We start from the raw sequence: 14,587 nt of genomic DNA, 5'->3' as shown, positions 1-14,587 counted from the left end.
TTCTAGACTTATGAGTTTTGAATGTCCTCTTGGTATCTTTCACTCCTTTATTAAAAAGAAATTACAAAGAATATTATGTGTAAAATTATGCGGAGTGACGTATGCAAAATATGCTTTTATGATATTTGAATAACTAATTGATGGTGACATTTGACGTTATATTTCTGTCTATTGGTGTATGAATGAAAAAAGTAACATTCAAATGATAATAATATGTTCAACAAGATCCCTTTTACTGGTGAAATTGTTTATTTGAAGAGATCTGGAGAGAATTCTTATTAATGTGACACTAAGGCAAATAAAAACTAACATTTCATGACAAGCACTTCAATGATTTATGACAATAAATAGATTTGGCACAGTTCAAATAAAAATAACCATTTGAATGAAGTATCAGACATGAATAACTTGTTTGGTTGGACGTTTAGGTTTAACAGTGTTGACAGTTTGTAACATAATATCACTTCGGTAAGCTTCCCAGTCCACAGTATTCTGTAAACGTGACTGCATCTCTTCCTCTGATGGATAGGGACATAACTGAAAAAAGACATAATGAGAGCAATGAGATATTGTTTTTCATTGTATTTTGATTAGCAAAAATGGAAAGAATACCAAAATACAGTCATTCGTAGAACGAAAGAACTTGCATCTACCTTTTTCATGTTTTGTTGTTGTTGTTATTATTTTCGTTTTGTTGTTTTTATCTTTTTGCCATGGTGTTGTATATTTTTTCATTTACGATTTTGTATTGCCCCTAAGAATATTCTTTCTCTTTTATAGCGTGAGTACTTTTTATATAAGCTAGCTATAGTTATCATATAAGCTATAGTTATTACTTACTTGGATATTGAATACTGCAAATGGATGCAAAACATGTGACTAACATATTCATTATTCTGTAATTTGAATGTAACTATTTAGTGGTGAATTTCCAGACTGGGAATGTGTAATGTGTTCTTTATAATTATTTAAAGGAGAAGGTCCGGTAAGGGCTAATTTTGGCCTAACATTTGAAGTACATCTGATGAAAGATTTTTGACATTTTTTTAAACACTTAAGAGTCTACTTCAGTCGATTCAATTAGTTTTTTGGAACATGTTTGAACTGATTTGGTCATTAAAGACGCTGAAATTCAAGCTTAAATATGAAAAATCTATCAAATATGTCATAAAACGTCACTTTTTAGGTGGTTTTTGTCTAAAATGAAAATAGCCACACTCGTGTTCAGTCTCAACCTTTATATGTGTTGTGTAATATCATCAAGTACAACACATATTTAAATATTATGACTGAACACAAGTGCGGCCCCTTCCATTTTAGACAAAAACCGTCTAAAATTAGCACAAATGTTAAAATTGTGAAGATTTCGGTAATTTTGCATGAATTAATCATGCTAGTACCTGATGCATGCACATTGTATTGTCAAAAAAAGCCAATATTTATGTAGCAAAAGTATTCTGCTTTCCAATGAAAAACTAAAAGTTTACATTTTAACAAATTTGTAAAAATGCTATATTTTGCGGTCAAAAGGGGGTCTTACCGGGCCTACTCCTTTCATGAATGTTTCAGTTGCGTGTTATATATTTTTAATATTCTGTTTGATGCGATGATTATTTGCAAGTGAGGCTTAATGACATTCTGATCATAGAGAAAAATATTTGTATCTATTAATCTAACACATTATATTGATATCTCACTTCATTCCGGAGCCTGTTCTTCAGGAGATCTGTTGTATGTTGCATATAAAAATGTTTATCTATCAGGATGCAGTCAGCACCATTGCTTACAACACAGAAGTTTGGTTGAGGATCTAATATCAAATCTGCTAATCCCTGTAACCAGAGTAAAGAATTGGGTTCTGATACGATGTGAAAAATACACATCCTTCTCATAGTTTGTACATGATATCATATTTTCGTTCTAACTATGTATGAACTATTTTCCACTGCACGGGAAGCAAACAACAAAGAAATACATGTTATTACATTTAGTATTTGTTTGTGTATACTTTGAAGTATTTTCTCTTGTCTAGCGTACCTCGCGAGAAAGCTAATACATAGTCATTTCTGCTTATGTTTTGGTATATCTCCCTTCCTTTGTTTTCGAAATAACACAAGTAAGCACATTTTCATATATTATCATATCAATGAATAATGAACTATCCTTTCATGTAATAGTCAAATGATAAATCATGACTATAGGCAGCGTAAAATTGTTTTCCTTATCAAAGCAGGAACTCATCAATGGTAATTTTCTGCAGGCTAGGTGTTTGAAAAATTTATTTTTCTCTTGCCAATCTACACTAATTCCCTTGCAGGCCAACTTTGATCGTATAGAGTTTATATAAAATGAAATGTAGAGAACACGACAATAAGACAGAAACTTCATTATTACGGATAACTTCAACACATGTTTATTTTGAATTTCTGCGTAACCTCTAAAGCAACTGATTGTATCCCCGATTTTCGGTTGGGTTCGTGTATTTCAATCTATGGCTTTGCGTGTATTGAAATGTACGTTGTTGTCTTTTCTTTTTGTCATGGTTTTGTTTATCCAATTTAGTCTAACCTATGCATCTTCTATTTCTCCCTAGCTCATTTCAAATTTTGTTTTATTATTTTGTTTAGATCAAGTCATACTTACAAATACTTGACCTTTAATTAGAGTTTGTATATTAACAAATTCTGGCTTTAAATCAGCTTCTGTTATATGGTCTGGATCCTGAAAAATATTTTTTTTTCACTTTTTGAACACACTGAATATATCTGTAGTAAGGAGCAGTTAAATTAATTATGATGGTTGTTTTGTCATTATGATTGTGGTGCTCTATTATATATATATTATCGAGTATTTTATTCTCCTTTTCGGTTAACTTATCGAACATTTAAAAGGAGTGAAATCAGTATTAAATCAATAACTTCATAGGGGCAGGTGCATTGACTGTAGGCATCTCCTGTCAGACATGTATCATTGTTTGATACTTTAGAGTACCTTGTACCAGCTAAATGTTCACTGTTTTCAAGTATTTTACCTTTCGTTTGATACCAGTATCTATATCATCCCTATATGTTAACTTTTCTTCCTGAAATCCAATCATTTCTTTTTCTAGCTCAATTATGCTTTCTTTTCTTCTTGTATCTAAAATAATATTCATACATTTTGTCAAATTGATTTATGGTTTGAATGATGTTTGTAGTTTGAAAACAAACATATTGAGTAGAATTTGTAATTGCTATAAAGACTTTTCAAAGAACACAAAAATCAATCATTTTTTTTTTAAAGTAAATAAATTATATTTCAGAACAATACACAACAACAATATCTACAATTTATAACATGATTTATAACAAACCTTTCTAAAATTGTCCGTTTATAAATTTATAAATTATAAAGAAACTAAGGTTTCAACTCCCTCAGGCAAAGTTGACCTTAGATGAATTTGGCTATTTGTTTTATGTATTTTTGTCATATAGCTCTTCAACTGTTTCGGTACTTATACATCCCTCGGATTTCAAATGTTTGGCTTTGAGCGTTCCTGATGAAGGTAAATCCAGAAAAGCGCTTCGGACGCATGAAATTATTAAACATGTTGTTTTCAATTTTTTTCAGAAAACTGCTTCTGAACAGAAAAAATGCATTTGAAAAATCCCTTTCAAAGATAAAAAAAAATTGTCAGGGAAATATACAGTTCCCAGTAGTTGGTAAAAATTCCTTGGCATACATTGTAGAAAACTTTACCTGTACTAAATAATAACTTTCCTGTACCAACTTCTTTTTTATTTTGCCTAGTATTATATGCATAGTCTACAGAGCTTTCTGTGTCTTCGGACAGTGTTGGTAAGTATAATGATTGTATATTTTGAAATGAACTGCGACTATGTTTTGGTACTTTGTTTTCTGATGCAATATCCGGTAAACTGAAACTAGAGCGGTTGCTGGGAACTTCCGGTACCGACTCCATATATCGGCCATTGGTCATGTCTATATATTCAATGGCATCTATAGGATGTTTAAAAACTTTATATTTTCCAGGAAACTCTTCTAAATATTCATCATCAGTCTGAGCATTTCTTGTTGGTATATTTAACTCCGTTAAAGCTTGTCGTCTGTTCATATCTTTTTGTTCAGCCATGTCTCGTTTCTGTTTTTCAGAAACAAATTCTGTTTTCACTATAATAAGGAACGGACATTTATGATAGTTAGTAGTATTCGGTCACAGAAGATACACATTAATCATTTTGTATTTATAAAAACATAGCGTGAATAAATAGTATGTGTTAGTAACAATAAAACATTACTTTATGGTTCTTACAAGTGAAACACAAATATTTAAGCATTTTTCATTGTATTTTTACAAATAAAGTATGCAAACAAATCTGCTCAAGGAATCAGCAAAATTTTCTCATTAACAAGCTGTTGAGTAAATATTAAATTTGTAGCATTTTAAAAACTCTGTTTCAATACAACAATTATTACTTGGGATATGTAGTACCTGATGAAAATGATCAAAAACGCTTTCACGTTATAAATTTGGCATCTGTGATTTTTGCTAACTTCAGATATATTTGATCTTGGAATATTTTTTATAGAAGACAAATAATCTATGGTAATTTCAACAATGCCGAAATTAAATAGCACCGAAATTGTCTTTGTAAGAACAAGAAGTATACGAGTATTCATATCGATTTTTTTTGTGTTTCTGCAGAAGACACTTAACATTCAAATGTCTTTAAAAACTGTTTAACATGTTATTATAACATAAGAAATACAACAAAATAGTAAAAAGAAAAACCACAAACACATCAACTTGCTTAGAATATAATTTTTGTCAATGAAACCATTTTAAAACCTATATATAAAGAATATCAAAGACATAGCTAGATAATACAATTAATTATCTAATTACTACCACAATTTGATATTAATAAGTATTGTAATTTTCATTGTTATTAATAAATGTAATGTCAGTATTACAAATCTAATCTTGAATCAATCCTAATCCTATCTTATTTTTTAGGAAATATTTTTACAAATTCAAATGTGACGTCACTTTGTGTGTTTTTTTAGAATTTCAAATGTGACGTCACTTTGTGCGTTGAGGCTTTGGCTAACTCGGCTGTGTATTTTTATGTGTTGGATTAAGTTGTTTTATGTTATGTATCCGTTTGTATTCTGTAGTTAGTCCCCACTTCGGTTTTATCATGTATATCTATTATATAGTCATTTTATAAAATTTACTGTTTTCAAAATTATATTTTATTCTAAATAATAAGGATGTTCTTGTCCCCGGAAGAAAACCCTGGCCGTGTTGGGTGCAACGTTTTGGAAGTTTTGGTTCTCGGTGCTCTTCAGCTTTGTACTTGTTTTGGCTTTCAAACTTTTTTCATCTGAGCGTCACTGGTTGGTCTTGTGTGGACGAGACGCACGTCTGGCGTATTGAATTTTAAGCCTAGTACCTTTTGTTAGCTATTATTCGTGTGTTTCTTTGTCAATATGTTCTCCCATTTATTTGTATTTGTGAACCTGTCATGTGATGTTGTCGTTTTGGTGTTGTGTTTGACGTTGCCATAAAAGCGGGAGGTTTGGCATGCCACAAAACCAGGTTCAACCCACCATTTTTTTCTTAAAATGTCCTGTACCAAGTCAGGAAAATGGCCATTGTTATATTATAGTTCGTTTCTGTGTGTGTTACATTTTAATGTTGTGTTTTTGTTGTGTTGTTGTTCTCCTCTTATATTTGATGCGTTTCCCTCAGTTTTAGTTTGTAACCCGGATTTGTTTTTATCTCTATCGATTTATGAGTTTCGAACAGCGGTATACTACTGTTGCCTTTATTTTCCCCTCCATCACCATAATACGCTTACATGTATTTATTCAATTATTTATTTTTATTTTTTCTTACTTTTCGATAAATGTATTTACTTTTTACATGAAAGTCATTTATCGGTTTTTTTATAGAATACTAACCGGTACCGATAAATGACTTTCATATTAAAAGTAAATACATTTATCAAAAAGTAAGAAGTTAGCTTAAAATATGCAGAACTAAATTTCAAATATTAGAAAACATTTTTTTATTAAGGTAAATGCAATTAAGATAGTTTAAATACTTTTATAATTATAAATTTGTTATATTTTGCATACAGTGGGGTATGGGGAAATTAAAATTTATTCTAGCTTGATCGGAGTTTGAAAATATCAAGCTAGAATAAATTTTAATTCCCCCATACCCCACTGTATGCAAAATATAACATATTTATAAATATAAAAGTATTTAAACTATCTTAATTGCATTTACCTTAATAAAAAAATGTTTTCTAATATTTGAAATTTAGTTCTGCTTTTTTTAAGCTAACTTCAATAATTATATTTTTTATCAAAAGCGCTGCATAACACAAACGACTTCACCTTATTCCCAAGGATTTGCTTTAAAATAAATGAATATTGAGTCTTATGTAGCCGGAACGTCTGACGTACAAAATTATAAGCCTGATATCTTGAATGAATTTTTGGTAAATAAATACACTTGATATGCTGATGATGTATACCCTCAAAATCGATACAAAAATACAGAAGCAACAGTATTGATTTATAAGGAAATTCTTATAAAACACCACCTGGCGAGTTCTGAATTCTCAATAAGAGTACAAGATGTGTAAGGACGACACGAATGACCATATTGGCTCAATTATTAAGTGAAATTAGTAATTCAAAACAGAACGCGGAAACGATTAGTTGCATTTAAACAGTTTTAAACTCAATATCTGCATGCATAACAAAACAAAGTCCAAACACCTACTAGATTCCAAAAATACAGAATGACGTTCATAAGTAATATTTAAGTACTGAGTGACGGGGACATGTAGTAAAAGAATAATTGCATTCTTTTCAGAAAAATTCAATTTTCCAGCCTGTTTTCAATGAAATTCGTATACATAGATGAGATTATAGAGTCAACTTTGTTAGACAACCAATTTTGATAAACTATTTACTTGTCTGCTTTCTTATAAAAATTGCTCCAGTTAATTTTGAACTTTATTATTTTCAGTTATCAAGAGTTTACTTTAATGATGAATCTACAGAATAATCATTTATGTATAACGTTTTATTTGGTATGGAAAGCCATGCTCTACGGCACTTTATGCATTATATAAACACAAATACGGTTTTTCAATTGGACGAGAGGGTGCGAGTATGTTCTATTGTTCTGTTATTAAAAATATGTGTACTGTTCCACATTTCACCTGTATCTGAATAAATAAACTGATGTTTTTCAGTAGAGCATAGTTTACAGTTGATGACATTCTCTATAATAAACTAGTATTTAGAATATCAAAAGAAACAAAAGGTACCTTTATTTTTCCATTCGAATGGAAAAACTTTTTTCAGTTTCTTCAGAACACTAATACTGCCCTGAAATGAAAGGTGAGATTGTTTGTTCTGTAAATATTAAGACACTTTATGCATTCCTCGAATTAAACATGAGTCAATTTTAAAGTAAAGGGAACTTCTAGAAAATCTAGCAATAATTCATTACAAGAAGAGTTAGATTTACTATGAGCAATAATTTGTTAACTAAAACAAAATTGTAATCAGATGCAGCATTTGAAGACGACGATAATAAGAACAAAGATTAAAATACAAAGGTTAATGTAAACTTAATGAAGACATCATTGAAAGTTGTTCTCATCTCGCATCAAAACTGTATTATACATGTCCTAAAGAAATAAATAAGTAGTCAATATAGACTAAAGAGTAAAAATAAACAAGCATTAATTTGCTTCATATATACCATTGCTATTGGACGTTAGCAAACATCAATCAATAAATCACATGTACCATCCGTCGTGGGAAAAAGATGTTTAATAATTTGATACTACGATTATATTAATGAATATAAGGTATCTTATGGAACAGTTGTATTCAACTTGTACGACTTTGCCCCCAGCAGAGCTATAGAAAAACAGTACATTAACGGGTGTTACACGGACACTTTTTAGATGATACACGGACACTTTTTAGTTGTTACACGGACACTTTTTATGAATAGAATCAGTCATGCATGATCAGTGAGTTAATGGGCACTTTAAATTTCAATTAGATTTGGACTTTTTGTTTCACCGACATATTTCCTGTCTTTTTTATTAAAATATTTACGTTGGCATCAATAACTATATTTTTTCAAACAATTCCAGTATATTACTATTCATATCAGTACACTAAGGGATTGACCATTTAACTTCAAAAGAGGGGTTATGGTTTTTTCCTAAAAAAAAATTCTGATCCCCAATTTTATGAAAAAAAATATATTGTGGTCAAGCAGATGACAAAATAATGTTCTGATTCCTGATTTTCCAAATACCGTATAATAGTGCTAATTTCGAAAAAATATTTGGGTGATAGCTATGGCATGTTATTGGTTGCAAAAATTTGATATTTTTCATTTAAATGCAATATCTTTTATTTAATTGATATATTTCTTCATTTAAATGCAATATTTTTTTATTTGAATGGTATATTTTTTCATTTAAATGGTATATTTTTTTCATTTAAATGGTATATTTTTTTCATTTAAATGCAATATTTTTTATTCAAATGGTATAATTTGTCATTCAAATGCAATATATTTTATTCAATTGGTATAACTTTTCATTTTAATGTAATATTTTTTATTCAATTGGTATAGTAGTTTTTTATTTATATGCAATAATTGCATTATGGGAAATTCTTTGACGTCATAAGGTCAAATTTGCAACAACGTTTGTGATTGGTCGGTAATTGTTTAAATTTCTCCCCTTTCTTTCTAAACATAAGTGACCAAGAATTAAATAACGCGTCAGAATATCGCCTCTCAAACTAAATCTGGCGTTCGTGCGAGTCCTGCACTGGCTGTTAAAATCTTCTGGTTCTAACTATTATTTCTATTGCAAAATTTCGATGGTCAAAACGTTCGGACCACAACTTTTCAAAAACTTTCATTGCATATGGATCTATATGCAAGTATACCGTTTTTTTTTAAATAGATTAGACGGCACCGTTGGTTTTCCCGTTTGAATGGTTTTACACTAGTCATTTTTGGGGGCCCTTTATAGCTTGCTGTTCGGTGTGAGCCAAGGCTCCGTGTTGAAAACCGTACTTTGACCTATAATGGTTTACAAATTATGACTTGGATGGAGAGTTGTCTTGTTGGCACTCATACCACATCTACTTTTATCTATATACAACGTAAACCTGACGTTTCTCAGACTGTTTTCTTTTTTAATAAATCCTTTGCCGCGCGTTGTGTACTGATTGATACTTCAGTCTGGGAGAACAAGATTTATTTCAGTACTAGTTGTAATTAGCTTTGAGCAAACTTCCACTGAGTAATTGAAAATACTCTAATGTCGGTGCTTTGTGTCTATTGTCTTAATGTTAGTTTTTTTTTGTGTGTCTCGTACCGATCTTTTGACTAATTGCAACTGATTAGTGCAGGTTGTTCTTTTATTGTACTGTTACACCACTGTCCCAGGTTAGGGGGAGGATTGGGATCCCGCTAACATGTTTAACCCTGCCACATTCTGTATGTTTGTGCTTGACCCAAGTCAGGAGCCTGTAATTCAGTAGTTGCCGTTTGTTGCTGTGTTATACATATTTGTGTTTCGTTCATTTTTTGTACATTAATTCGGCCGTTAGTTTTCTCGTTTGAATTGTTTTACATTTGTGATTTCGGGGCCTTTTATAGCTGACTATGCGGTGTAGGCTTTGCTTATCGTCGAAAGCCGTACGGTGACTTATAGCTGTTGATTTCTGTGTAATATGGTCTCTTGTGGAGAGTTGTCTCATTTGCAATCATACCACATCTTCGTTTTTATATCAACCCTACCATATTCTTTATTTGCCTGTCCCAGGTCAGGAGCCTGTAATTTAGTGGTTGTCGTTGGTTCATGTCTCGACTCATATTTGATATTTTGTAAATTGTTTGGTTATGTATAATTAGGCCATTACATTTTTCGTTTGAATGTTCACACTTTTCATATCGGGCCTTTTATAGACGACTTAAACTGTATCAGGTTTTTGTCATTGAAGGCCTTACGATTGTCTATAATTGCTAAAATTCACTTCATATTTGAACTCCGATGGATAGTTGCCTTATTAGCAATCATATCCCATTCCATCTCTTCGTTTTTTATATTCTATACCTGACTTCTAAATTCGTGTTTTCCTGAACAAGCATGAAATATTTGTCACTGGGCGTTAAAAATTAGCAACAAACAATCAATCAATTTAAAATTGTGTTAAATAAGTGGAAAACCATTTGATATTTATCTATTTGTTGGGGTGGGGGACAGAAGGATTTCATATATGAATATGGTTGCCTGATAAGAGCTGAAAAATAGGCATGATTAGCGACAGATTAAAATGAATAATAATACCTTCTCTTCCCTTCCCCATCCTTCATCTATAAATTTAAACTGACCACCACGGAATCGCCCAATAGTGTTCAAAGTAGCGTTAAACACCAATCAATCAAAATCCCTTCCCTAGAATATCAAATAATCGTCCCTTAACTGTTATTGTCCGACGGTGTAGTTCTTATATTTATCCAGTTTATCGTCCTACAGGGATGTCTTACTAAGGCTGTAATGCCATAAAAACGTTTATAACACAGCTCACATTCTAATATATCTGCATTCATAAATTTATTAGTCATTTAGACTAAACGACGCCACATGTTTGTTATGTGCCTCTGCCGTCTAAACAACCTATAAAAAAAGAATAGGTGGAAAAGAGCCAGAAGATCTTCCCAATGCAAAAAAAAAACAGAAATGGACTTCTTCTGGCTCACTACCGAAGAACAAAAAAACGCGCCCCATTAAAATGTTTTAAAAACGCCTTGTTCCTATCCTTTTTTCCCAAAAAATTGGCATTGTTAAATATATATACATATATATAATCATCATTACAATGCTATTGTATTTTTATAAGACCTACTTTATTACATGATCTTGGACTAATGACATCTATCCATAAGTCCAAGCATACAGTAAATTATTATAATATGAATATGTTTCTTGTTTGAATAACCACATATGATGCTAAGCATGAGTCACCATTTATCAGGACAGGGATTGGGTTTACATAGAGAGAATAATGTGCAAAAAATAGATAAGGGAAGGGACCAAACCTATAAATAACATAATAAAGAAATGATGAAATGTAAAGAATACGTTGATTGTTTTTTTGTTGCCTTATGTCCAGTGGCAAATATTTCACGCATGTTTAGGACAAATATAATAGAGATCAAAGGATAAAGAAAAGAGTGAAATGGTAAAAACTAAAAGATTTAGAATTATAGAAACGATCTTTGATCTGAACCCCCTCCCCCTCCCCTCACACACACACCATAACCATTACTACCAATACTCGCATATATACATCTCTATACAAATATCTAAATCTGAACCCCCTCCCCCCTAGACACTGAGGTTCTGGATCCGCCCCTGTTAAATGTATCTTATTATATACATTTTGTACTGATCTAGATAATAGCTAAACGTACAATCCTACAATTTGTTGGATACAAATCATGAGAGATTTGTATCTATTTATATTATATACTGTGTCACAAAATAAAGTTACTTGTATACCCCCCTTTCCCAATGCAGTATTGAAAACTCAAAAGTAAATCAATTAAAAGTCCTGAAGAAAAAATATGTTTTGAAATATGCCCTGCATACTTATTTATGCAAACATATAGTAGTTATTGAACTACTGTGGGGCTGGAAAAAAATCTATTTAAGGGATTCGGAGATGGGAACAGTAAAAAAAGCTCAGCAACGAATCCTAAATGTAAAATGATATGCGGTATAAGACATGAGAGCACATATTATAGATAGTCCAAAATATGAAGTTCACGCCTTCATATACAGCGTACGTCCTATGTCATAGGACTATTGTTGTAACATGGGTTAGTAGCTGGTTCGAATTTATCCCGAATTGTCTTTATTAAAGAATTAGTTCCGGAATATCACAGCTCAGGTCTCTTCTTGTGGGTCTCTGTGAGCTGGTTCTGCTGTCGTAATTAGGTGATTTTTTTTCTACATGTAGCAAAAAAGAGGGGACTTAGTCCAAATAATTATAACGTCCTGGAAGGCAACGAAAACAACAACATAAACACCTCGATTACATCAACGGGGAGTGATAAATCAGAGATGATTAATGAAAATGATAAAGGTTTACTTACCATCCTTACAATGAATTGTCGTAGCTTGCGAAGTGAAGCTAAACGAAACATGCTCCAGACAATAATTGAAACATATGAACCTCACATAGTTCATCTGCAAGAAACACATCTTGTCAAAACTATATCAACAGTAGAAATATTAGACCCAGAACAATACGAGATAGTACGTAAAGACCGAATAACTGAAAAAGGTCATGAAGGAGGCGGCATAATTAATGCTGTACGTAAGAACATTGTATGCAATGGTGAAGACACCCTAGACACTAACTGCGAAATAGGATGGACAAAGATACAAATGAAAGGCTGTAAAGCCCTTTACACTGGCTGTTTTTATCGTAAACCAGATAATGACCCTACACCATTACAGAACTTGAATACTTCAATTAGTAGATTGACACATAATAATACTCTGCCTAACATAATATTTACTGGAGACTTCAATTTACCAGACATTGATTGGGATGAAGACGACTCCAATGGCGGACACACCATCAAATCAAGTCATAACTATTCAAACGAAATAAATAAACTAGCATTAGACATTGTCGAGGAACACTGCTTACAGCAATTTGTAACAAAACCAACCAGGGAAAAGAACATTCTAGATCTTGTTCTAACAACTAATGAAAATCTAGTGCAGAAAATGAGCATTACCGATGGAATGAGTGACCATCAGATGATAATAACAACAGTCAACGCAAGACCAAAGGTAATTAAGAACAAGCCCCGAAAAATCTACCAATATAAGTAGGGAAATATGGAGAATGTTAAAGAATATTTAAACAGCAAATTCAATAATTTCAAGGAGAAGATAACAGAGATGAACATCGATGAATATTGGACTCTATTTAAAACTCACCTTTTTCAAGCAATGGACCTACATATACCATCTAAAAATCTGACATCTAGATTTAACTTACCTTGGGTGAATCAACACATCAAGAAGATGGTACGTAAAAAAGAACGACTATATAAAGTTGCAAAGAAATACCAAACTAAAGAGCACTGGGATAAATTCAAGCAAAATAGAAAAGCAGTAAAGACAGAACTTGATTTATCACATAAGAAGTATATATTTGATATGTTAGAAGTAAGCCCATCAACATCAGAAGCTTCAACAAACACAAAAGACCAATACAGAATAGGGAAAAAGTACTGGAAATATATAAAATCTAAAAAGAGAGAAACAGTGGGAGTATCAACTCTCAAAGTTAATGGAGAAGCAATAGACAGCAGCAAAGGAAAGGCAGAAGCACTTAATGCACAATTTCAATCAGTATTCATGATTGAAGACTTTGATAGCTTCCCCAATATAACTGAAAATGAAACATCAAAAATACCAAATCTACACATCAGTACAGAGGGGTTAATCAAACTACTAAAGGGAGTGAACCCAAGCAAGGCAAATGGTCCAGACAATATATCATGTAGAATATTGAAAGAGTGTGCAGAGTCAATATCACCATATTTACAGCTAATCTTCACCAAAACACTAAAAGATCAAAGTGTACCACAAGACTGGCTAATTGCAAATGTCATCGCACTTTTCAAGAAAGGGGATAAGAGTCAACCAGTCAACTATCGCCCAGTATCCTTGACATCAGTTCCATGTAAAATAATGGAACATATCATATTTAAACACATAATGAACCATCTTGACAAGCATAATATACTTGTGGACTTCCAGCATGGCTTCAGAAGCAAAAGATCTTGTGAATCACAACTAGTCATAACAGCAGAGGACATAACTAGAAACCTGGACAATAACCAACAGGTAGATATGCTTATATTAGACTTTAGTAAAGCATTTGACACAGTACCACACCAGCGTTTGTTGAAGAAACTTGCATCATATGGTATCGATGGAAACATAATTGCCTGGTTAGAAGCATGGTTGACACAAAGAGAACAACAAGTCACACTGGAAGGGGAAAGATCAAGTACTGCTAAAGTAACATCTGGCGTACCACAGGGAACAGTTTTAGGACCATTGCTGTTTTTCCTATACATAAACGACATCGGGAACGACATAACATCAAAAATTCGCCTGTTTGCAGATGATAGCTTACTATACCTAGCAATATCAACAAAGGACGACTGCAAACATCTACAAGAAGATCTTGAGAAAATGGTAAAATGGACCAAAATTTGGCAAATGATATTCAATCCTTCAAAATGTTATGTCCTTACAATAACCAAAAAGAGACAAACCATCAACTTCAATTACAACATCAATGGACATATCCTGGAATCAGTCGCATCAAACCCATACCTAGGAGCTGAACTTACCAACACAATGTCATGGGACAAACAAGTTTACAAAGTAGTCACTAAAGGAAACAGAGCACTAGGCTTCATACG

General features: G+C 32.2%; 1 protein-coding gene across 1 annotated transcript in view; it reads right to left on the bottom strand.

Moving 5' to 3' along the window:
* Positions 1-321: 321 nt before the first annotated feature.
* LOC127731234 (cyclic nucleotide-binding domain-containing protein 2-like) overlaps positions 322-14,587 on the bottom strand; it is a 39,003-nt gene continuing 24,737 nt past the window's right edge. The window contains exons 11-16 of the mRNA XM_052240275.1: positions 7,353-7,413; positions 3,739-4,170; positions 3,032-3,138; positions 2,644-2,721; positions 1,698-1,832; positions 322-537 (exon numbers count right to left, since the gene is read on the bottom strand). Coding sequence (XP_052096235.1) covers positions 394-537; positions 1,698-1,832; positions 2,644-2,721; positions 3,032-3,138; positions 3,739-4,170; positions 7,353-7,413 — 957 coding nt within the window. The 3' untranslated portion in view covers positions 322-393. The remainder of the gene's footprint in view (positions 538-1,697; positions 1,833-2,643; positions 2,722-3,031; positions 3,139-3,738; positions 4,171-7,352; positions 7,414-14,587) is intronic.

Source organism: Mytilus californianus, unplaced genomic scaffold (assembly GCF_021869535.1).
Source record: "Mytilus californianus isolate M0D057914Y unplaced genomic scaffold, xbMytCali1.0.p SCAF_1, whole genome shotgun sequence".
In the NCBI taxonomy this organism is placed as follows: Eukaryota; Metazoa; Mollusca; class Bivalvia; order Mytilida; family Mytilidae; genus Mytilus; species Mytilus californianus.
The sequence above is the reverse complement of the archived record's forward strand: the minus strand, read 5'-3'. Positions and strand labels throughout refer to the sequence as shown.